The 24,906-nt window shown below is 40.2% G+C and overlaps 1 protein-coding gene across 2 annotated transcripts; it reads left to right on the forward strand.

The window, feature by feature from the left end:
* Positions 1 to 11,714: 11,714 nt before the first annotated feature.
* LOC105899468 (myosin heavy chain, fast skeletal muscle-like) lies at positions 11,715 to 24,591 on the forward strand. 2 transcript variants are annotated; one of them, XM_031578356.1, is made up of 41 exons: positions 11,715 to 11,729; positions 11,898 to 11,943; positions 13,067 to 13,282; positions 13,379 to 13,522; positions 13,612 to 13,768; positions 13,889 to 13,916; positions 14,023 to 14,137; positions 14,235 to 14,327; positions 14,418 to 14,481; positions 14,573 to 14,671; positions 14,761 to 14,864; positions 14,983 to 15,121; positions 15,485 to 15,603; positions 16,144 to 16,293; positions 16,391 to 16,561; positions 16,655 to 16,955; positions 17,058 to 17,128; positions 17,220 to 17,307; positions 17,397 to 17,514; positions 17,611 to 17,734; positions 17,851 to 17,987; positions 18,252 to 18,507; positions 18,610 to 18,852; positions 19,950 to 20,126; positions 20,211 to 20,356; positions 20,569 to 20,659; positions 20,736 to 21,125; positions 21,246 to 21,372; positions 21,456 to 21,574; positions 21,667 to 21,863; positions 21,976 to 22,159; positions 22,247 to 22,412; positions 22,521 to 22,645; positions 22,731 to 23,039; positions 23,135 to 23,338; positions 23,435 to 23,560; positions 23,662 to 23,832; positions 23,921 to 24,025; positions 24,103 to 24,198; positions 24,287 to 24,418; positions 24,556 to 24,591. In XM_031578356.1, exons 3-41 carry the CDS (start codon positions 13,079 to 13,081, stop codon positions 24,574 to 24,576), a joined length of 5,811 nt encoding a protein of 1,936 aa, XP_031434216.1. In that variant the 5' UTR covers positions 11,715 to 11,729; positions 11,898 to 11,943; positions 13,067 to 13,078; the 3' UTR covers positions 24,577 to 24,591. The 2 variants fall into 2 exon arrangements, with proteins under 2 accessions (XP_031434216.1, XP_031434215.1); XM_031578355.2 differs by lacking the exon at positions 11,715 to 11,729 and having other exon boundaries at positions 11,784 to 11,943.
* Positions 24,592 to 24,906: the final 315 nt, after the last annotated feature.

The following is a 24,906-nucleotide window of genomic DNA, read 5'->3' on the forward strand; positions in this document are numbered from 1 at the left end:
CACGCAACAGCCAGATGGAACACTTGCGCTACCGACAAAAAAGGGGTGCTTATTTATTCACATTAATTTCTATATCGCCATTAATAGCGCAATTGTTGAAATAGTTTTCAAACGGGCTCCTCTTTGCTGGTGCAGCGACAGGGGTATCTTGATGTTGACGCTTCAGTGCCCCAGATGATGTTGCAAGGATGTTGCTCCACTCCTTCCTCTCGCTGTAATTTGGACGCCGGTACGATTTCAGTGACGACTCGCACCTATGTATGTCCCGTCACTGCCATAATCTAGGCCAGCGTCAGTTTTGTAACGTCTTTCTTTCTTTGAAATATTCCATGCGCAGTAATATAGAATGTTATCATAGAATGTTATGAGGACAACTTGAAAGGTAATGCTGGATTTTACAACGGCATGGAACGCGATTTAGCCAATCACAATCCAGGATGGGAACAATCAGTTTTAGAAATCTACAGCACAACAATGCAAGCCAACATAAAACAATTACTCTTTTTAAACTATGATCTTCAATGAAATGTCAAACATACAGGTAGTTATCAAAATTGTATGCAACATTACAGTGCTTAGAACACCAGGGATATTAGCATTTGATCTAAAGCCAATAATCAGGATGTGAATCATAAAATTAATTAGATGTAAATGTCAGGGTTTTTAGGACATGACCCAATTGCAGATCAGATGTAGAGACAGTCCAGGGTTTTTTACCAAAGGGTAAAGCACAGAAGATCCAAAAGGCAAAAACATGCAAAAAGAAAATCCAAATAAATCCAAAAAACACAGAAGACCAAAGTCCAAAAGTCCAAAAACAGGCAAGGCAAAAACATCGAACTGAGGAAGCAAGGCAGAGAAGGAACACAAAAATCTAGATGTTCTAAAACCATCATCAATGATGTTTTACTGAATTGTCATTCAGCACTTTCAAAATATTTCATATTTCAATATATTTTATATTGTTTGTTCATTCGACATTTCACATAAAATAGTCAATGTATTTATGTAATGTCATGCAATAATATGCATACTGATGATTTTGAACAATATTGACACATTTATCTGAGGTCCTTCTTGATCTGGAATCATGGAGGAAGGCCCCATCTGGTTTTAGACTCCAAAGGACTCCTTAATGGACTCTAAAGGGCACCCCAAACTTATAATGGACACAAACTTTATTGGCTGTGGTATCTGGCAGTATGATTAGCCATGCTAAATCTCACGGCCCCAGTACAACCTCACAAGGGTTACAACCACCTACTCTTCAGATCAAGTCTGAACAACCAGGGTGACATTGACGTGTCTGCTTTGTTGGTTTGTGATAGAGTAAACACTCTTCTTTTCTGATCTGGGCCCCGTTCATCGTAAGTTAATCAATTGTCCTTTTAGCCCGTTAACATTAGCGAGCTGATTGAGGACAGGATATATCGGCTCGTCAAAGGCTGATCCGCATCCAAATCATGTGGTTAATTTCAACCAGGCTAAACGTATCGGGGCAATTGCACGTGCACGTCCTACTTCAAAAGGCAGTAAAGGTCGATGACCAAAACCATGATTTTCTGATGGTAAAATGGCTTCTAAACTCAAAGAAAGTGTCTTTTTTTTTCTCCGCTGGCGAGCAGGAGATGATCATGAACGCTTATGAAGAATACAAGACCATAATCATGGCAAAATCCAACACCACCACCGCTGGGAGAGCAAGACAAGAAGCGGTGTATGAGGCTGTCTATGCAGTGATATCTATGTATGAATAAGTGATGATAAGTGTGATCTGGTACAGTGGGTGGCGCTGTCGGTTAGTAACTGCAAGGTTGCTATTTCGAATCCCCTCATCTCCTACCTCAGTGTAGTTTTACATTTCCTTGTAAGTCGCTTTGAATAAAAGCGTCTGTTAAATGACTAAATGTAAATGTATTAATAACAAATGCAATAAATTGAAGCAGTGAAAATAAATGTATTATTTCTCTCTATTCTTATCATGAGTCCACCTTAATCATTTTCTGCAATAATGATATGCTATGGTGTACTAATAACACTGTCATATAATTATGAGTGCTTTGTTCTTCGCATTGCTGACACTACAAAAATTTACCACTCGCAAAAAAGCGCAAGACAGTCAATGTTCGCCTGTGGTGTTTGCAATAAATGACTCGAGAAGGTCTTGTAAATTAATTATTCCTTGTCGGCTGAATCGGTAGCGCTCATACAAGAACTCATCATGATGGAATAATGGATCTTGGCGATCGCAAAGAACTCTCTCCCTACGCTAATCTAACTATCTAATATCGCTCCTTGGTCAATGGGATCTGTCCTTTTTCCGGGGGTGTGGCAAGCTTATCCAGCTACACTTAAGTTAGCCTGCGCTGGAGCAGGTTAGAGCTAATTGATAAGTTGCTTTCATGAACCAAAAAGAGGGCTGTTTTTTATCTTAGCCTGAAAATTAGCTTGTTAACGCGCTTAGCGAGCTATGACAAATAGGGCCCTGGTCGTTTTTTTTTTCTCTCTTTCGTTTCAGGAAAAATCTTCAAAAACTTTAGAAGTCCGGCAGAGTGTGGAGCAAAAAAGGTTTATTTTGCCAGTGCAATACCAACAGCATAAACCTGAGCAAGTCTCGGGACAATACTGATTTTACATTCTCTTCTTATCCATCTGAAGGGCCCCTCTTGTCACTCTTAATCATCGTGGCCCTCTCCATATATTGTTTTTAATTGCGGAATTGGGGGCCCAGAATTTTTTTATGTCATATCTGTCATGATTTGGGACCTTTCGGGCCTCTAGAGGCCGCCAACAAAGGACTCTGTGCCTGTTGTGTGTGTGTACATGTGCTTCTGTTTACCTCCTGTCTCTGTTTTCCCTCCATTGTTTTCACCTGCTAATTTATTGTTCTCATGACCAAGCTACAGTATTTATGCCTGGTCTTTTGTTTTGTTCTTTGCTGTGTCTTTGTCGTAATGTTTTCTGGTTGAATGCTAGGCTCGAATGTTGTCTCAAGCTTCCTAGTCTCTAGTCTCAAGTCTCTTAGTTTCCTAGCCTCAGGGTCTTTGTCTGCAGTCACAGTCCTTGTGTGTTTTTTGTAAGTCTCCTAAATTTCTAGCCTCTTGTTTAGATGTTTTTGCCTGTCTTGTTTTTGCCTTCTGAATTTTGAACTTCTGAGCTTTGTCTTTTGACTTTTTGTTTTTCGCTAATATCTTCTGAGTTTTTGGATTATCCTATTTTGTTGGAGATTATTAAAGACAAGATTTTGCACATCCTGCACTTGCGTCCTCCTCCTACTACTTTGCTCAGTGAGTTCCTCACTGAACCAGGAATCCGGTGGCCCGAGTTCGTTTCCCGATTCCGGCCTTGACAGAAAGACACAGCAGATGTATTTACTCTTAGCTTTTCTCATGAGTTTGAGAAAAAGATGACTGACCTGAGCACCTTCATAGCCACCATGGATCGTCACATACCGAAGATCAACCAGAGCCCGGAGATTCTGGCCCATAGTGATCAGCTGCTGCCGAGGTGTCTGAAGCTGACTTCTCAAGCTCCTCAGACAACCCCTGCTCCTGCTCTTGTGAACACCACCGGCTCCCCCTCCACTACCCAGTCTCATCCTGGTCAGAGTGTGGAGCCGAAGCAGGGCAGCCTCAGTGACCCAGGCAGCCCGGATGCCGCCAGCCCGAGTGAACCAGGCAGCCCGGATACCGCCAGCCCCAGTGAACCAGGCAACCCGGATGCCGCCAGCCCCAGTGAACCAGGCAACCCGGATGTCTCAAGCCAAAATGCCGCAGGCCACAGTAAGCCAGGAGGCCCAGGTGGCCAGGGTGTCCAGAGCCCCAGGTCCTTCCAGTTGTACCACAGCAGAAAATCAGGAAGCCAGCCCAGAGGAGGTTCAATCCTGTCCAGAACTGGCCGTGTCCATCAGTGTCTAGTGGTCGCCCCTCTTCCAAGCCTCTGCAAGGTGTCCAGAGCCCCAGATCTTTCCAGTCGTCCCACAAGCGTGCCAGCCATGCCAGCTCAGAGAAGTTTCAACCCCGTCCAGAACCGGCACTCTCCTTCAGTGTCTAGTGGTCGTCCATTTGCAAAGCCTGAGCAGAGCCAGGCAGCCAAGATGCCTCCTTTGCTGCTCCGGCTGGCTTCCCGAGGCAGCCTCAAAGGTCATCCTGATCGTCCGGGGAACATCAGGAGACCTCCCTAAGGAAGGGGGTCCTGTCATGGTTTGGGACCTTTCGGGCCTCTGTGCCTGTTGTGTGTGTGTACATGTGCTTCTGTTTACTTCCTGTCTCTGTTTCCCCTCCATTGTTTTCACCTGCTAGTTAATTGTTCTCATGACCAATTAACTAGAGTATATATACCTGGTCTTTTGTCTTGTTCTATGCTGTGTCTTTGTCGTATTGTTTTCTGGTTGAATGCTAGTCTCGAGTGTTGTCTCAAGCTTCCTTGTCTCTAGTCTCAAGTCTCCTAGTTTCCTAGTCTCAGTGTCCTTGTCTGCAGTCACAGTCCTAGTGTGTTTTTTGTAAGTCTTGTACATTTCTAGCCTCTTGTTTAGATGTTTTTGCCTGTCTTGTTTTTGCCTTCCGATTTTTTTTACTTCTGAGCTTTGTCTTTTGACTTTTAGTTTTTCGCTAATATCTTCTGAGTTTTTGGATTATCCTATTTTGTTGGAGATTATTAAAGACAAGTTTTTGCACATCCTACACTTGGGTCCTCCTCCAACTACTTTGCTCAATGAGCTCCTCACTGAACCAGGAATACGGTGGTCCGGGATCGTTACCCGATTCCGGCCTTGACAATATCTGGTCAGTCATCTGCACTTCCTGGTATAGCACCTGGCATATTATAAAGTAACCCATTGTTGGAAATGTGCCAAATTCAGGGCAAGAATGGACGGCCTCTGAGAAACAGTGGAGCGTCCTCAGCCAACATGTGGACAGTTCCCTCAGCCATCATGTGGACAGTTCCCCTGAGACTGTCTACACATCAATATGTTTGTTATACTTGATACATATTTAAACATAGTGTAATTCATATCAATATTGTATAATATCTTATAAATCACCTGTACCTCTACTTCACAGAGCCAATACATCATCCAGAATATGGTCATAGCAAGCATTTCCATACTATTATGTAACAGATCTTGTACCAAACATGATGGCTTCTGGTTTCTTCCATGTGGGGCTACTTTGTAGTTGTCTACTTTCCACGGGCTGTATCAATCTACAGTCTACTTGAGTACATAACAATACACTGTGAGCACCCTGGATATTTTTAGTGATATGGTGTGAATACACATCATAATTACATCCAAGTTCTCATAATGGGGTGTGAATACATATCATGATTACATCCAAACTCTCGTAAGGTGTGGGTTTCAGTCAATATATTGAACATGCAATTAAGGGCATTGTAAAAAATAAAAAAACACAACCCCCTATTATATTCCCAAGCAGGTACACACAGACACAGCATGTTTGAGGAATGTGACACTAAAATTATATGTTGCTGGAGATAAGATATAGGTGTCTAGGTACACAGAATTTGTCACAAAATTATGCTTTCCTTCAAGTCAGCACATACAATCTTAAGGAACAATAAAGGCCACTTTGAGTCATTGTTGCACACTCTTTACCCTATTTGATAATATATTTCTGGATAAAATATGCTGCCAAACAAATACATGTAAATGTCTGTAAATGTAAACACCTACCACATGTGTCATTGGCATTACATGTATTATTATAAGTATAGTACTAAAATAGCTTGTGGAAGATTCTCTCTCACTGAGATTTACATGTTTTTCAAACACTAACACAGAGACTCATTTCACAACTGTTGCAGCTGTCCCTAATGAACTTGATGTTGAGGTCGGTGACAGAGAGGACAGTCAGAAATAAATGTAGCCCCCACAGCATATTGTGGTAGTCAAAGCTGGCCATGTTAAGACGTGTGTGTCGAGGAGGAGCCGGATCAGACATTGCTCATATTACCTTGTTAGGGACAGGGTCCTAGCGATAAAGTTTCAATCTGGCTAGCAACTGCTGGCAGCCAATTTGGCAGAGCATGGCACATCTTTACAATCCAAGAGGTAAGATTTAAGCACGTGCATGCACATTACTGAAACAAAAAAAAGAGTTTGTGAAAGACTGTGATGTACCTATTGTATTAAGAATACTTCAGCCATAAGCTTCAAGTTGAAAGTGCGACATTCAGTTTATCCAGGAAATGAGTGAAGTAAGTAAAGTCTTATATTAGGGTGTGGTTAACTTTCAAACTTTCAAACTTGGCAAACTTAGTGGCCAAATGTTTGCAGATTAACGTGTTTGTTTTCAACAACTAAACTTTTACTCAATCACTTTTGTATTTCCAGGCCACCATTCAAATGCTGCTTTCCAGTTTTGTTTGTTGTATTTAAGTATTACTGTATTTTTTTTACCCGCCCAACACATGAGCTGTTTATGCTGCATAATTTCTACTCTATTTAATAGCACTACGTCAAAAGCAGCAACCTGGCTCATACAAATGCAACATAAACAAGCTATTCTAAAAGTCTAGTCTTCATCCAAAGCCTGAGAAGACAGCAGTGAAGGTGATTACCAAGAGGCTGTGATGGCCATCAGTCAAGCTGTGCAGATGTAGAGCTGGTGGACTCCTCTGCAATATCATAAAAAACAAATGTACACAAAATTTGCAAGTTAAAAGCTACTAGGCATCAGCACTATTCTCATCATATCTCTCACATAGCAAAAACTGTAGCCTTTTATGGCCTAGCTGGTGTGCTGTGGAATCGACTTCAGTTAGATAGACATTATATCCAAGTTTTAGGCTACCTTTCAGCGTTGGTAACATGTCCCACACAAACTTACTACTCGTCCCACATTTTGTCTGTTTGCATCTGGCCACCCTATATTTAATACAGTTATGAATGAGTTATTAATAACTAATGCTTTGGGAAGAAGCTGTTGCCAGTAATAAATGCGTAGGGAAAGGACTGAGAGGTGGCTGTGACACTGTCAATAAATCATTCACTTGGGGAAGCCTTGACGAGCTGTTGACTCAAAAGCATCTACAGGTGTACGCAATCGAAACTAGGACCACATAAATGTCGAGGAGGGAAGCTGTGAAGCTCATAGTACTGGCACAAACCCTTATGTTCACAGGCTTGAGGGTAACAGTGATCTTAAATTATCCTTTGTTGCATGCAGTAGCTGCAGTACCAGGGTTCTCCACTATTACATTCAGTGTACTATGCGTGTACTATGGAGAGATCAATTTTGTTCCCTGAGACATAACAATATGCTTAAAATGTGTTTATTCAAAATTCTTTCCAGCACTCTGGCATAGTCTATTTTTTCCTTATTTATTAAATCTAACACTGTCATAATATAGATCATATGCCAGCATAACCCTATCAAGAAAGTGGCACTTATTAAAATTAAACTGAGGCATGGGAGTCTCAGCTTAGAAACATCTATCACTTTCATAAGAAATCTTTTTTATAAGATGTGGGCAATTTTCATCCCATGATAAGTGTGGGCACCCCATATCCACATAAAGGGTCAGTTACTTATTTTGTATTGGTTTGATTCACTGAAATATGTTGTTTCATATAAACATACTAATTTCTCCATATGACAGATATCTGACCCTGTTAGCTCCTTGGAAAATCCACTACTGATGTGACACAACAGCTGATGTAGTCAGAGATGCCTGTGGGGTTTGTTCAGATACTGTAGCAGTGAGGGCCTTGAGGCTTAGACTTAACTTTTGCTCTAATTCTAATGTATGGAGCAAGAGCTGAAACAAAAGCCTGCTCAGCATATCAACTTACCGGTAGTATGGCTGTACATAGATATACACTCTACTTTTAAGAGGGCAGCATTCTTATGGAGCATTCTGTATCTGCATGGTTTTCTGATATTTGAGGTTCAAAGGCAAGAGCGATAACTGAATGGTAACATTCACTGTTTTTATTTAGTAGTTTTCTAACACACTGTGATTTAATTGTCTCATTTACTGATTTTCTGAAATACATTAAAGTACATCCAAGGACATGTTTTTTTTAATCTTTCTGAAATGCTGTCACACTCCTTGGTCAGAGGATGTTATTCACAAATGTGTTCGCCACCCTGTCACTTATGCCAAAGGAAAAATTCATAAATGAAGATGGGCATTGTCTGAAGCTCAGCACCAGGATGGTTGGCCATTGAGACGTCCATTTGGCCTGCAATAGCCCTGCTCAACACAGTGACATGAACCATGGATTTTGTTTTGTTTCTGAAACCAGTACACAAACTCTGCACAATGACATAACATGTTTACTACTCTAAATAGGGCAATATTTTTGGATTTGGCAACAAAGCCCACAATCCCACTGAATGTATGTTACTTAAAATTCCAACAAATTTCCACCAAAATAATCGATATTTAACACACCTTCCCTGTAAAGGTAGCCAGCGGGAACAGAGCTGTGCAGTGAATAAACCTCATTCATTGACGCCAGATGTGCTAACGAGAGGAGCCAGCACCCATGGGCTATAACTTCCTTGTTAGCATGTCCGCATCTGATGTCTGAGGGTGCAGATCTGAGTTCAGGGCAAGACTGTGATTCTCAAAAAGCAGGTCAAAATTCACAGACAGACTAAAACATATCTAAATGGGCTTTGGACTTTTAGAGACGTTGGAGTTACATGTATAAATTAATTCCTTCAAAACAACACCTTTTTCGGTGAAACTTCTTAAGTCTTGCCACTTCGAATGGCAGCAAGGTTGCAACACCATGCTGATTATATGCCTTTTACCATATTTTGTATAGAAGGATTCCCCCCCAAATAGTGAATATTCATCACAACTTCACAATACTTAACTTAAATACATTGCTAAAGGTCTCTATGAGTACAAGGGCAAAAACAAAACATCATCATACAAAGGTGGTAAAGGACTGGTAAAGGACTGGTACTTTGGTACCGGTACTGGTACTGGCACTGAGCTCAGCTAGTAGAAAAGGTGTGACTCCTCCTTTTCACCTCCCAACCATAATTTATTCTTCTTCTCTTGTCTTGTGCTGACTTATCTTTTGGTAACAACTAAAGAGATAAACCCAGCAAATAAAATTGGTTTATTTTTCAAGGACCCCAGTTTGAGCCAGAATCCTTAATTTATGTTGATCTTCCCAACAGAAGTGTGAAAGGTGTGCAATCCTTGTGTCAAAATAAGCACTAAGTGGTACATGTTGTTACATCAATCTGGAATCTCCAACATCAGTGTCCCCTTCGGCAATAATGTTAGAATCTGAACCAGCAGCAATTTAATTGGAGCTCTCTATCATGTAAGCAAAAAATAGATTAAAGGGATGGTCATTCAGAATCTCTCAATTTTTTTCAGTCATGCCACTGTTACTTTTTCATCAGCCATCACCGCAGTGATTTACTTCGCCCACAGAGATAAGAAAGTTGCTAAAGGAATCAGGACTAGTAAGAAAACTAAGCAGTGGAAAATTTAGCATTCAGCATTAGACAGCACTCTTGAATATTGTTGATAATCTTTCTAATACCACAGATAGGTGGAAAATCAGTCGGAGAATGATCAATCAGGAAACAGGCTTTATTCTTATAATGATGAGCATTGAGGGATAGAGGAAGGTTCCACTCAGCAGATTCACCCATGTGTCTGATTAGACATTGAAACAGTTTAAGTATCCTAAACAAAAGAAGGGGTGTCAACCAATAGCCCCAACTCTGCATGAATATGTATCAGGCAGCTACTCTGATACGGGAACTGCCACAATGTTGGTTCTCAGGGGAAGCTGTTGATTAGAGGATCCAGCTGTTAGAAAATGTTTCAGAGATGGCAGACACCTAACCAGAGACCCTTTGATTCCAACCTAAATCTAATAAAGAGGCAAAATACAAATGTCTATGAGATTCATTGGATTATTGATTATTGTCAATCATAATTCATTCTGATCTTTAATCCTGATTTGCAACTCCTTCAATATCCACTATCAGCAGCATCAGCCCAGGACATCTCAGCAGCACCAAGATAGAATATTTTCTGAGTTAGAGTGAGAAGAACAACTTCAGAAAAACACTTTTGCAGTCATCTGCTACAGTCTACTCAAAGAAGCAGAAAGTTGGTACAAATCAAAAACCAGTCTACTTTAATTGTTATCTTCACATCTTCCAATGACTTCAATGACAATTGTGAAAGGCTAACCTGGACTGGAGAGAGATCCTATCCTATCCTAAGGACTATAATTGTGAGGCTGCATATTTGTTGAGTTATTAATTAAAGAATTCATCAGAGCCATAGAGTCAATAGGAATAGGAACTCAGTAGGAAAGATCCTTGAGCCCTGCACTTTCCATGAAATTTTCCATTATGTACTGTAATTTCATAATATTGTCATTTCTAAGGCTGGGGGAACTCTTGGCACGTTTCTCTTGGCACGTTTCCAACAATGGGTTACTTTATAAAAGAATGCAAAACTCTATAAAATCAGTATAGTCTCGCGACTTGCTCAGGTTTCTGCTGTTGGTATTGCACTGGCAAAATACACTTTTTTTTCCTGGACGACCAAGAACAAAGAGTTTTATTTCCGAAAAGAAGAGTGAGACACGACACGACAGCACCCGACATCATCAATTCAAAAAATGTCAGTTGTGCCATACTGTATATAAATACTCAGTTCACCACATATCACCATAAGGGTGTTCAGGGATGCTGTGGTGGGCCATATGGCAATATGGCAATATTCATATGCAAACTGCCTTCAAACCGTGTGGATGTGATTTAGCTGCATTAGTTCTTAAAGGAACTTTTAGGCAATTGCAAGTCACCAGTAGGCTCTTCAGACTGAATGGAACACAATACACTCTAATAATATGACAGTGTGATTCACGGATGAACTATGGAGATGGAAACAGGTTGAGGATATTTGAAAGGCCGTCATGAAGACAACATAGTTACAAGTATATAAATAGTATCACAAGGCTAAGGAAGTATGCTTGAGAATGTTGTTTTCATTTATTATGATACCAGCTGTTAAGTTTTTCTGTCTTCACTCAAAGGTCCTTTCTACTTGTCTACTTGGCTGCAGAGAAGCATTTAAAGACTTGTCACAGTACACCAGCAATAAAGCTGCAAAGCTCTTTCAACTTTGGAATCTTGACTTAAAATGTACTGGCTCTATGACTGCCAAAAAAGAACCAGTGAACCATGCTGTGTATGTGCGTGGTGCATAACCAGAAATCAGCACCTATATATCTCATAGGGATATTAATTTCAGGCAATTTATTTCAAGGTGTATGGGCATGGCCTAATTGTTACATGGACTGTAAAAAGAAACCTATCTATTGAACAATGTACATCAATATGCCACATGTAATTGGTTTTCACGGCTATCTTTTCTGGTTACAAAATAGCTCCTTACATTTTTTGTTTGAAATGCTGAAATATGTCTCAGATGAACGAGTTTGGGTATATACTTAAATGTATCTGAAAAATCAGACTGAATAAATGGAGTCATATCTCATATCACAGTAACTATTGGTTTACTAAAATGTAGTAGTAAACTAACAATTTTACGGGGACAGCAAGGTTGAGGTAATGTTTAAATATATCAAACCACATGTATCAAACATATATTACCTTATTAGGGTTCTGCTAAGTTTGCAGAAGATGACCAATATAAGGACCTGCTGGGAGGGAGCACTGCAGAAGAGGCCAGAGGGGTTCCTGTGTACAGTAAGTCATCATCAAGTAGACAGAGCGGGAGCTGCTATCAAGCAGGAGTTGTTGCATGGCAAACACTGTATTTCAGCTGCGATGGATGAGAGAGTTGGATTTTAGTCTTTCAGTTTTACGTTATATTTACACTTGTCATCTGACTTTGTAACTGACTTTGTTTTTCAGCGGCTTTGACAACTTTTGAAAATCCATCTGGTTTTGGGAAGGAAAGGTAAGACTTCATTTGAATTTACTAGTTTAGCCAAATCTGTTCTTAATACTCTTATCAAGACAAATTATATCAATACGAGAGAAAATCAGATGCTTCTTTTCAACAATAACTCTTTCAATAATAACCAAAAGGAAAAGGTTTGTTCTCAAAATGGATCTTTCCCATGGGGAAATTTTAGTTCTCAAAGATGGATCTTTAATAGCTCAGGAGACCTAGATATTGTTTCAATAATTAAACTTCCTTGGGAGAAACCCCTCCTTGGGAGAATATCTCTTAGCTATCCCTCTCCACAACAGCTTTGAACAGTCTTCTTAGTTCTTCCAATGATACTGAATGTCAATCAAAAGGAATTCAGCCACAATAACCCTTCATCCCCCCATCATTCCTTTGGGTAGTCAAATGACAGATGTAAAACTATATGTGGATCTCATCTTGGTTATCTAAAATGGGTTGGGCAAAATGAAAACAAGTCCACAGGTGCTTTTTGACTATTCATTTCATTGGTCATAGTTTCAATACTGACTGTTTGTACTGAATCTTGGTGAAAAAAATAAAACGTACAAAATTGTATTTGCAATTGTACTTTTATTTTGTAATTTGCAATTAGAAAGGAGGACAACTGTTTGTTAGTGTTAATATATATTAGCTATGCATTGTGCAGACTAATGAACCATTATACATTTGTGTACTGGTGTAATTGATGTCTGTACTTCTTATACAAATATATGTTGTTGTAAATATACAAATGTAAGTGACCATGGTCAGTTTTAGGGTTAATAATGCAATAAATAGTTTGGGTACTCTAATGTTTCGAAAACTACTTTTTTTCTGAGCTGTTTAATGTAGTATACAGTTTACTGTATTATTTTTCCACTTTCTTGACTGTTTCCAGAAAGATACTCATTTTATTGGGCATGATTAGCTGTGTTCCTCATTAGATGTTTAGATATATTACAATTAAAAATATCTGAGTGACTACTCAAACAATGCCAGGGAAACTGTTGTCTGGCCCCTTAAACATTTGTCAATGTTGAGCAACTCTTTGCATTAAAATAATTACTCCTAGCCTTTTTTGTACTCTATTCTTTTTATAAATGCATTTTTACCCCTCTCATTCATACAGTAACCTGCAACCATGGGGGACTCGGATATGGCCACTTACGGCAAGGCTGCCATTTACCTCCGTAAGCCTGAGAGGGAGAGAATTGAGGCCCAAACCAAGCCCTTTGATGCAAAGACTGCTTGTTATGTGGCTGACAAGGAGGAGTTGTACTTGAAGGGTACCATCAAGAGCAGAGATGGTGCCAAAGTCGTCGTAGAAGTTCTTGACACCAAGGAGGTACAGTACATTTAGCCAAGCTAAAACAATATAAGAAGGATTGTTATATGAAATGTTGATACATAATAAGAAGTTGTATTTATATATTTACTTCAGGAAAGAACAGTTAAGGAGGATGACATCTACCCCATGAATCCTCCCAAGTTCGACAAGATTGAGGACATGGCCATGATGACTCACCTCAATGAAGCCTCTGTCCTGTATAACCTCAAAGAGCGTTACGCAGCATGGATGATCTACGTAAGCTTTATGCTTTCTCACAGATGAAAAACTATGTTAAAAATAATAAAACAGCTGTGAAACCAATCCCCTTTATTTCCTCATTCTAGACCTACTCTGGACTTTTCTGTGCCACTGTGAACCCCTACAAGTGGCTCCCTGTGTATGACCAAGAAGTGGTGAATGCTTATAGAGGCAAGAAGCGTATGGAGGCCCCACCACACATTTTCTCTGTCTCTGACAATGCATATCAGTTCATGCTCCAAGGTAAGCTTTCAATTTAAAAGCCACTGAATAATATGACTTAATTACATATTTGTTCATGAACTAATTAAATTAAATTAAATTAAGTGATTCATTTATCTAAAACTCCATTTTATCCCACAGACAGGGAGAACCAGTCTGTCCTGATTACGTAAGTATCAATGCATGACTTAAAACTTTGCATTATCTTCTATGTAACCCTGTGGCACTCTTTTAATTGTGATCTGAAAAATTGCAATATCTTCTGTTTGATCTAGCGGAGAATCTGGTGCTGGCAAGACTGTGAACACCAAACGTGTCATCCAGTACTTTGCAACAATTGCAGTGGCTGGTGGTGACAAGAAAAAGGAGGCAGTGGCTGGAAAGATGCAGGTCAGACCCCTTACATATTTATGTGTAAATTATCATAAAGCTACACAAACATTCACTTTATAACAACATATTCCTTGAATGTTTCTTCCACTTGCAGGGCTCTCTTGAAGACCAGATTATTGCTGCCAACCCACTGCTGGAGGCTTATGGCAATGCCAAGACTGTGAGGAATGACAACTCTTCCCGTTTCGTAAGTCAATTTCCCATTTAAACTCTGACCTCAGTTCTGTAGTTATTAATTAGAAATACATTTCTTAGGATGTAATTTTATCTTAAACAGGGTAAATTCATCAGAATTCATTTTGGCACATCTGGAAAACTGGCTAGTGCTGATATTGAGACTTGTAAGTATAATTATCCTGTGTTTATAAAAATGTTTCATTATTGCTGCCTTCATTTTGTCATATGAAAATATATTCTTCCCCACCTAATAAGACCTGCTGGAGAAGTCTAGAGTGACATTCCAGCTCCCTGATGAGAGAGGCTACCACATCTTCTTCCAGATGATGACCAACCACAAGCCTGAGCTGATTGGTAGGGTTGTTATTTTCAACCAACAATCAAAAAACCTTACATGTAATTATTCATTTGCAACAACAAATTATTGTTTTCCCCCTCTACAGAAATGTCCCTCATCACAAACAACCCCTATGACTTTCCCATGTGCAGTCAGGGTCAGATCACTGTGACCAGCATTAATGACAACGAAGAGTTGGACGCCACAGATGTGAGATATCCATGAGTTTTTCTTCTGGACAATGAATACAATGAGAATGACATTCTTAAAAACACTAATGATTAAAAATAATGATGCGCTTAAACTTCATTTATGCATGTAATGGCAGGAAGCCATTGACATCCTGGGTTTCACTGCAGAGGAGAAAGTCACCATTTACAAGCTGACTGGTGCTGTGCTCCATCATGGCAACATGAAATTCAAGCAGAAGCAGCGTGAGGAGCAGGCTGAGCCTGATGGCAATGAGGGTAGGTTTAAAAACTGTACTAAACTTAGGTCAGTTCTAGTAATAACTACCAGGTAGTCTTATTTATTGAAAAATTGACAAGATAAATTGCCATGTATTTTAACTTCAATTTGTACATTTCCACTGATTATAGTTACCAACAACAGAAGAAAAAAAAAAGATTACAAGAGCAGATATATCTAATATATATTATATTTATTACTACTATATCTACTATATTATATTTATTACAACAGAAGTTTCCAAACATATCTAGTGTCATTCAGTAGATCAATTTTGGTGGCCTCTCAATTTATGTTAAGCATTACTTTCCTGGTTAAAATATTGATATAAATAACTCACTTAAACGCTTTGTTGTTTTAAGATGCTGACAAAGTCGCTTACCTCCTGGGCCTGAACTCTGCTGATATGCTGAAGGCTCTGTGCTACCCAAGGGTGAAAGTCGGAAATGAGTTTGTCACCAAGGGTCAGACTGTGCCACAGGTATCTCACATACTGAAGGGTTGACTAAAAATTGTACTGCTGGTATTTTCTTTCTCAGGGTTCCCACCCATTTTCATTGACAACATTTCAAAACTTTTCCATGACTTTTCAAGGACCTTTAATGAAATCTCCATGAACCTTCACAAGCTAATAAATAAACAGAATGATATACTATACATCACAGATTGGACCTAAACTCTGAAAGAAGAGTAAACAACAACCTTTTCAATTACTTTTCTATTAGACGAGTTTGGCTATGTCAATTCAAGTAGAAACTGTATAATGCAGTTTAACAAATCCATTATCTATGGAAGAGTACAATAACATAGTGAATTTCATTACAGCTACATACAAAACATTATTTCATGACTTTTTTTTTCAGAACTTTCAGTGACTAAACTGAATTCCATGACTTTCCTAGGCCTGGAAAATGGGATTTTAAATTTAAATTTAAGTCATTTTCCAGGATTTCCATAACAGTGGAAACCCTGCTTTCTTTTATTATAGTAAGTAAGTAGTCATTTTTACATATTGTTTTAGGTCAACAACTCAGTGGCAGCCTTGTCCAAGTCTATCTATGAGAGGATGTTCTTGTGGATGGTCGTCCGTATCAACCAGATGCTGGACACCAAGCAGTCAAGGCAGTTCTACATTGGTGTGCTGGACATTGCTGGATTTGAAATTTTCGATGTGAGGACAAAATAAAAAAAATGTTAACTAACATTATTTATTTCTAGTGACTTAAGAGGGCCACTCTGAAATAATGTTTAATATGTATCCAACACAGTACAACAGCATGGAGCAGCTGTGTATCAACTTCACCAATGAGAAACTGCAACAATTCTTCAACCACACCATGTTCGTCCTGGAGCAAGAGGAGTACAAGAAAGAGGGCATTATTTGGGAGTTCATTGACTTTGGCATGGACTTGGCCGCCTGCATTGAGCTGATTGAGAAGGTCAGTTTCAATCAATCCAACTAGCATAGTGTTAGATTTTTATAGTTTCATGATGTCCACTTTCATAACTAAGCAATCTTATTTTTTTTACAGCCCATGGGTATCTTTGCCATCCTTGAAGAGGAGTGCATGTTCCCCAAGGCCTCTGATACCACTTTCAAGAACAAGCTGTATGACCAGCATCTTGGCAAGAGCAATGCCTTCCAGAAGCCCAAGCCTGCCAAAGGCAAAGCTGAGGCTCACTTCTCCCTGGTGCACTATGCCGGCACTGTGGACTACAATGTTACTGGTTGGCTGGAGAAGAACAAGGATCCACTGAACGACTCTGTTGTGCAGCTGTACCAAAAGTCAGCAGTCAAACTGCTGCCTGCCCTGTACCCAGCTGATGTTGAGGGTAATAACCTGTTAAAGTCAAAAAGCTAATATACAAATACCACTTATATCAGATTCTAAGTATATAACTCAATTATCCAAATAATCATTTGTATGTCAACAGAGAGTGGTGGTAGTAAGAAGGGTGCTAAGAAGAAGGGTGGCTCCATGCAGACTGTGTCCTCACAGTTCAGGGTTCGTATCTTGAACCAGTAATAAAAAAAATATATACAGTCATCATAAGGAAAGGTAAGGGCATAAATTGACTGCATTCTATCTTCAACAGGAGAACTTAGGTAAACTGATGACCAACTTGAGGGCCACCCATCCTCACTTTGTGCGTTGTCTGATTCCAAATGAAATTAAGAAACCAGGTAAAGGGCTTTTGGTGGTGAATGAAGACATGTCCTTCATATTACACCTTGGATTTCTATGAAAATTTCACATCTCTGCATTTTCACAGGTTATATGCAGAACTTCCTGGTCATCCACCAGCTCAGGTGTAATGGTGTACTGGAGGGTATCAGAATCTGTAGAAAGGGTTTCCCAAGCAGAATCATGTATGCTGACTTCAAGCAGAGGTGAACATACAACAATATACAACAATAACTTATAATACACACTTCATATATGTATTATATGGGGAAAATAATGTTTTTTTGTATTATTGACAACAGATACAAAGTACTGAATGCCAGTGTTATCCCTGAGGGTCAGTTCATTGATAACAAGAAGGCTGCTGAGAAGCTCTTGGGATCCATCGATGTTAATCACGATGAGTACAAGTTTGGACACACTAAGGTGGAGAATGTTTCTATCTTATATTTTTTAATTGTGGATAAATATTGAATTACATACAGTATGTCAATTTCTTCTGCCACTCACTCATATCATAATATTTTGTTCTTCTCTTTTAGGTGTTCTTCAAAGCTGGTCTGCTTGGTACCCTTGAGGAGCTGCGAGATGAGAAATTGGTTTCCCTGGTCACAATGACTCAGGCTCTCTGCCGTGCACACCTGATGAGGAGGGAGTTTCTCAAGATGATGGAAAGAAGGTACATTTCATTCACAAAAATGATCACAAAAAAACTAAGAAAGTATCGGTGATGATAAACATGACTATTCAGTGGTGTTCTGTATCTCAGCAATGGATAAAACCTGCATTAGTAAAATGTAAAATTGTACAATAGGTCAAATAAGATATCAATTTACGTAGAAAATATAACACACAGGATTCCACTACACCATTTAATTCATTCAAAATTATATTCATAATTGTTAGGTTGTGAAAGATTTTACAACCCAAATTGATTTTGTAGGGAGGCAATCTACACCATCCAGTACAATGTCCGCTCCTTCATGAATGTCAAGCACTGGCCATGGATGAAGGTTTACTACAAGATCAAGCCTCTTCTAAAGAGCGCTGAGACAGAGAAAGAGCTGGCCAATATGAAGGAGGACTATGTTAAATGTAAAGAGAATCTGGCAAAGGCTGAGGCAAAGAAGAAGGAGCTTGAGGAGAAGATGGTTTCTCTGGTGCAAGAAAGGAATAACCTGGCGCTGCAACTGTCATCTGTATGTTGTCTTTATTAGTAATGGTGTTGGTAGAACACTTAATATTTGGTATATCTATGCAAACACACATCAGATGTTTATCCTCTCATCTCATATCTCTAGGGATCTGAGAATCTCAATGATGCTGAGGAGAGGTGTGAGGGTCTGATCAAGAGTAAGATCCAGCTTGAGGCCAAACTCAAGGAGACAACCGAAAGACTGGAAGATGAAGAGGAAATCAATGCTGAGCTGACTGCCAAGAAGAGGAAACTGGAAGATGAGTGCTCTGAGCTCAAGAAAGACATTGATGATCTGGAGCTGACCTTGGCCAAAGTGGAGAAGGAGAAACATGCCACTGAGAACAAGGTTGGCTTTTAAGGAAGGAAGCACATCAAAGTGGTATTTAGTCAGTGGCGAATTTAGCCCGAAACTTCTGGTGGGGCAATTTTGTATGACGTCATGTCATTGTCACAAAAATAGAACTAGCTGATTATTATATAATTATACAAGCAATTTGCCTATATGCCCAGGTAGGCATAGGCTATGGGCTGCATTTTGAGTGCCGGAAATCCAGAAATCCTATTTCGATTACATTTCACATGCTTCAGTTCTCAGCGCGACACAGATGTTGCTTATAATACAGCAAAAAAGTAAATACAATAGATTGCAATAAAATTAGATAGACACATTAGATAAAAGATTAGATAGACACATAGTTCAAATAACTTGCATGCTTTATCAAGCTTGTGGCACACGCATACCACATGAAGCGAAAGGCACAACTGAAACAAATAACAGAAACAAATCATGCTGCTAAATGAACAAAACTTACATAAAATGTTGTCTTATAAACAGAAATTATTTCAGGCTGCAACTTGAAACACGGAGGCTGGTTCCAAAACAGTAGAAAACTAGCGATAGCTAACGAGCAGTAATGTTAGTGGTGTAGATCTGTCTGAGTACGAATCTGTATAATTGATTTTTTCTTGGTCACGGGTTGCTAGGCAGATTTCGTGGTGCACATCTAACACTGCCCCATCTCCCAATGTAAACTTTGGCCTGTGACACTCACGCTCATTGGTGTTTCCATAGCAACAGTCTTATGTTTGCAGCGCTGCCCCAGAAGGGGAGGGACAGCGGAGAGCAGGCAGCATTTCACAGAGCAAGCACAAACACAGAAACACACACAAATCAAATTACTCCAAAACAGCACTTTAATGCTTGTGAGTCTAGTTTATTCACACACACACATTTACAATTGAATCGCTACTTTTCATATTAAATAAAATAAGATATATTTTGCAACAAAGCACAAATGTATTGAGCTTTCTGCACCACAACGCCATCTGGATCTGGTGGGGCAGTGCCCCATGTTCCCCTAATGTAGAAACGCCACTGTATTTAGTAGGGTTTGAACACTGGAGAGAAATATGCATACAGTAATGTTTCAGTAATGTTTTTAGGTGAAAAACCTCACTGAAGAGATGGTTTCTCAAGATGAGTCCATTGTTAAACTGACGAAGGAGAAGAAAGCCCTCCAAGAGGCCCATCAGCAGACTCTTGATGATCTCCAGGCAGAGGAAGACAAAGTCAATTCTCTGACCAAATCCAAGACTAAGCTTGAACAGCAAGTGGATGACGTAAGTTCTTAATTTATACGAGTACAATAATTCTACTATCGATACAATTTTCCACTTACACACCTAACCCTTCTCTCACATTAGCTTGAGGGTTCCCTGGAGCAAGAAAAGAAGCTCCGCATGGATCTTGAGAGAGCCAAGAGAAAACTTGAGGGTGACCTGAAACTAACCCAGGAAAACATCATGGATCTGGAGAATGACAAGCAGCAGTCTGATGAGAAGATAAAGAAGTAAAGCACATTTTTCACAATACAACCCATTTACATTTAGTAATTTAGCAGATGCTTTTATCCAAAGCGACGTACAAAGGAGAGAACAATCAAGCTACGAGCAACAGAGACCTAGTGTAACAATAAATACATTTTTTTTTATCTATGATGTATTATGAAACACTTGTATGCAGCCAACATCAGGTTAATTTGTTTTTCCTTTTGTTAAACAGGAAAGAATTTGAAACAACCCAACTTCTTAGTAAGATTGAAGATGAACAATCATTGGGTGCTCAGCTTCAGAAGAAGATCAAGGAGCTTCAGGTTTGTATATTCTGATCAAAATGTTTAGCATTTTCTTAAAGTTATGTATGACTATATATTTTCTCACAATCAATAGGCTCGCATTGAGGAACTGGAGGAGGAGATTGAGGCTGAGCGTGCAGCTCGTGCTAAGGTTGAGAAGCAGAGAGCTGATCTTTCCAGGGAACTTGAAGAAATCAGTGAGAGGCTTGAGGAGGCTGGTGGTGCCACTACTGCTCAAATCGAGATGAACAAGAAGCGTGAGGCTGAGTTCCAGAAGCTTCGTCGTGATCTTGAAGAGTCTACTCTGCAGCATGAAGCCACTGCTGCAGCTCTCCGCAAGAAGCAGGCTGATAGCGTGGCCGAGCTTGGAGAGCAGATCGACAACCTCCAGCGTGTCAAGCAGAAGCTTGAGAAGGAGAAGAGTGAATACAAGATGGAGATTGATGATCTCTCCAGCAACATGGAGGCCGTTGCAAAAGCTAAGGTTGTTGAAATGTGTGACTTCATGTATGACTTGGCACTTGTTACTGAGGTGCTAAATTTGATCTTACTGCACTGTTATCCTTACCCTCTTATGGTTTACATGTATTTTCATTTTCAACAGGGAAATCTGGAGAAGATCTGTCGCACCCTTGAGGACCAACTTAGTGAAGTCAAGGCTAAGAGTGATGAGGGAGTCCGCCAGATCAATGACCTCAGTGCTCAGAGAGCAAGGCTTACTACTGAAAATGGTAAGATTCATAGAAGGTTTATGTATAGTTTTTATTAATCTGCAAATGTTGTGCTGAAAAAAAAACCCACAACTGTCAACCAGGTGAGCTTGGACGTCAGGTGGAGGAGAAAGATTCCCTGGTCACTCAGCTGACCAGAAGCAAACAGGCACACACTCAGCAAATTGAGGAACTCAAGAGGCTGAATGAAGAAGAGGTCAAGGTAAAGAATATTACATAAGTAACAGACTACTGGTTTACATTAATGGCATCTTGTGCATCCATTTAAGACTATAAATACTCATTCACAAACAGGCCAAGAATGCCTTGGCCCATGCTGTTCAGTCTGCACGCCATGACTGCGACCTTCTGAGGGAGCAGTTTGAGGAAGAGCAGGAGGCAAAGGTTGAGCTGCAGCGGAGCATGTCCAAGGCCAACAGCGAGGTTGCTCAGTGGAGGACCAAGTATGAAACTGATGCCATCCAGCGCACTGAAGAGCTTGAGGAGTCCAAGTATGTACTAAACATGCAATGAAACATAGAATGTGGATGTGGATTGTTAAAACCTCTTACTTCCACATGACAAACTATCATGTGCTCTGACTAAAATCTGTTGCTTTATCAGGAAAAAGCTTGCCCAGCGTCTGCAGGACGCTGAGGAGCAAATTGAGGCTGTCAACTCCAAATGTGCCTCTCTGGAGAAGACCAAGCAGAGACTCCAGGGTGAGGTTGAGGACCTCATGGTTGATGTGGAGAGAGCCAATTCTCTTGCGGCCAATCTTGACAAGAGGCAGAGGAACTTTGACAAGGTAATACCTCCAGAACATCATTCAGATGTGGAATATAGGTAAAGGTTGTATAAGAATCCATCTTACAACACAAAATGTTTATAAAAGGTCCTGGCAGAGTGGAAGCAGAAGTATGAGGAGGGGCAGGCAGAGTTAGAGGGTGCCCAGAAAGAGGCTCGCTCTCTCAGCACTGAGCTGTTCAAGATGAAGAACTCCTATGAGGAGGCTCTGGACCATCTGGAGACCCTGAAGAGGGAGAACAAGAACCTTCAACGTGAGTCAAAATAACTGGATACATAAAGTGTATGGTGTCTTTCAACAATATTTACAAATCCTGAATATTGAATATGTTTTCTGTAATATTATAACTGCGCATCTGCAGAGGAGATCTCTGACCTGAGTGAGCAGCTTGGTGAAACTGGAAAGAGCATCCACGAGCTGGAGAAGGCCAAGAAGACTGTAGAGACAGAGAAAGCCGAGATTCAGACTGCCCTGGAAGAGGCTGAGGTAGATATTCATGCAGGCATTACTGTACACAATAAGAAACTCTACAGAAATCAATTTATTTACATCTTTTAATTTTCTTGTTTAGGGAACTCTTGAGCATGAGGAGTCCAAGATTCTCCGTGTCCAGCTTGAGCTGAATCAGGTCAAGGGTGAGGTTGACAGGAAGCTTGCAGAGAAGGATGAGGAGATGGAGCAGATCAAGAGGAACAGCCAGAGGGTGATTGAATCCATGCAGAGCAACCTGGACTCTGAGATCAGGAGCAGGAATGATGCCCTGAGAATCAAGAAGAAGATGGAAGGAGACCTCAACGAGATGGAGGTTCAGCTGAGCCACGCTAACCGCCAGGCAGCTGAGTCCCAGAAACAACTGAGAAATGTGCAGGGTCACCTGAAGGTCAGTTATGTCAAGAAAACAATTATTTTGAGTAGTCTAAACTGTCTGTTATTAGTACAACACATATCTTTTCCCTTTCATGTTTTTTTGGTTAGGATGCCCAACTGCACCTTGATGATGCTGTCAGAGGACAAGAAGACATGAGGGAGCAGGCTGCCATGGTGGAGCGCAGGAACACCCTGATGATGGCTGAACTTGAGGAGCTGAGAGCTGCCCTGGAGCAGACAGAGAGAGGCCGCAAAGTGGCTGAGCAGGAGCTGGTTGATGCTAGTGAGCGTGTTGGCCTCCTGCACTCCCAGGTAGAGATAGTTTCCTGATTCAACTCAATTTCTATATTTTTTATCATAGTATAATCATTAAATATATAACAGAGATGTTCTCTTGCTTAATACCAGAACACAAGTCTTCTGAACACCAAGAAAAAGCTTGAGACTGACTTGGTTCAGGTCCAAGGTGAAGTTGACGACATTGTCCAAGAGGCTAGAAATGCTGAAGAGAAGGCCAAGAAAGCTATTACTGATGTAAATGTTTTATATGCGTTTTATATTATGAAACTGAATAACATAATAAGACACATATATGTTTGGTTGTTTGATGAAAAGTCCATCATGCCATCATCTAGGCTGCCATGATGGCAGAGGAGCTGAAGAAGGAGCAGGACACCAGTTCTCATCTGGAGAGGATGAAGAAGAACCTGGAGGTTACTGTCAAGGATCTGCAGCATCGTCTGGATGAGGCTGAGACTCTGGCCATGAAGGGTGGCAAGAAACAGCTCCAGAAACTGGAGTCCAGGGTAGGTAACAAAATATGACTCTGAATGGATATGTTTAACTCATAATATCAAAACAGGGGTCAGTGTCTGAAATATTTTTAATGTTAAGGTTCGTGAACTGGAAAGTGAGGTTGAGTCTGAACAGAGACGTGGTGTTGATGCTGTCAAGGGAGTCCGCAAATACGAAAGGAGGGTGAAGGAGCTCACATACCAGGTAAGAAATATCTCCCCTTTCTCTAGAACTACATGCAAAGAGGGGAGGACATTTCTTGATATATTCTTTCTATTTAGACTGAGGAGGACAAGAAAAATATCATCAGACTCCAGGATCTGGTTGACAAGCTGCAGCTGAAGGTCAAGGCCTACAAGAGGCAGGCTGAGGATGCTGTGAGTAATTCATTTTTCTTGACTATATAGCCAAAAGTTTCATTGCCCAATTGCCTGTCTTCAACATACTAATTTTCTTTCAAAACAGGAGGAACAAGCCAACTCCCACCTGTCCAAGTGCAGGAAGGTTCAGCATGAGCTGGAGGAGGCTGAGGAGCGTGCTGACATTGCTGAGACCCAGGTCAACAAGCTCAGGGCCAAGACCCGCGATGGCAGAAAGGTAATATTAGAATTAAAAGTAATGTTTCCTGAACTAATATTAGTATTTAATAAATAATAATAAACATTGAAAATCTGAGTGTAATAGAGCTTTAGTTTGTTCTCTAGTTAATTTATTTTCTTTGTTCTTTTTTTAAGGGCAAAGAGGTCGCAGAGTAAACCCTCTGAATCCATGTCACTTTCATCTGGATTAAAAATCCTGGCTAATGTGACTATTCTGTAACAATGCATACTACCTAATAAATATTTACGTCTGAATATTTTGGTTTGTCTTTTTTTAATGACTCATTCATAAGCTCATTGGTAAACTTATGTAGCCTGTGCACCAGGCTAGGACTAGGTCCCTCTCTCCTCCTAGTGCCAATCACGTCACTAATTAGGGGGGTGGAGTGGGCATCTGGTAGGCCATCTAAATGCTTTAGATGTAGGCGTATATATAGACACCTGGGGGTCCTTACATACAGTGCCCTTCACAATTATTGGAACCCC

Source organism: Clupea harengus, chromosome 12 (genome assembly GCF_900700415.2).
Source record: "Clupea harengus chromosome 12, Ch_v2.0.2, whole genome shotgun sequence".
NCBI classification, from domain to species: Eukaryota; Metazoa; Chordata; class Actinopteri; order Clupeiformes; family Clupeidae; genus Clupea; species Clupea harengus.

Coding starts and splice junctions, on each gene's coding strand:
- LOC105899468 (XM_031578356.1), top strand. CDS start 13,079: ATGGGGGACTCGGATATGGCCACTTACGGCAAGGCTGCCATTTACCTC. Junction 16,562..16,654: donor GCATTGAGCTGATTGAGAAG/GTCAGTTTCAAT, acceptor TTTTTTTTACAG/CCCATGGGTATCTTTGCCAT. Junction 18,508..18,609: donor TGGCGCTGCAACTGTCATCT/GTATGTTGTCTT, acceptor TCATATCTCTAG/GGATCTGAGAATCTCAATGA.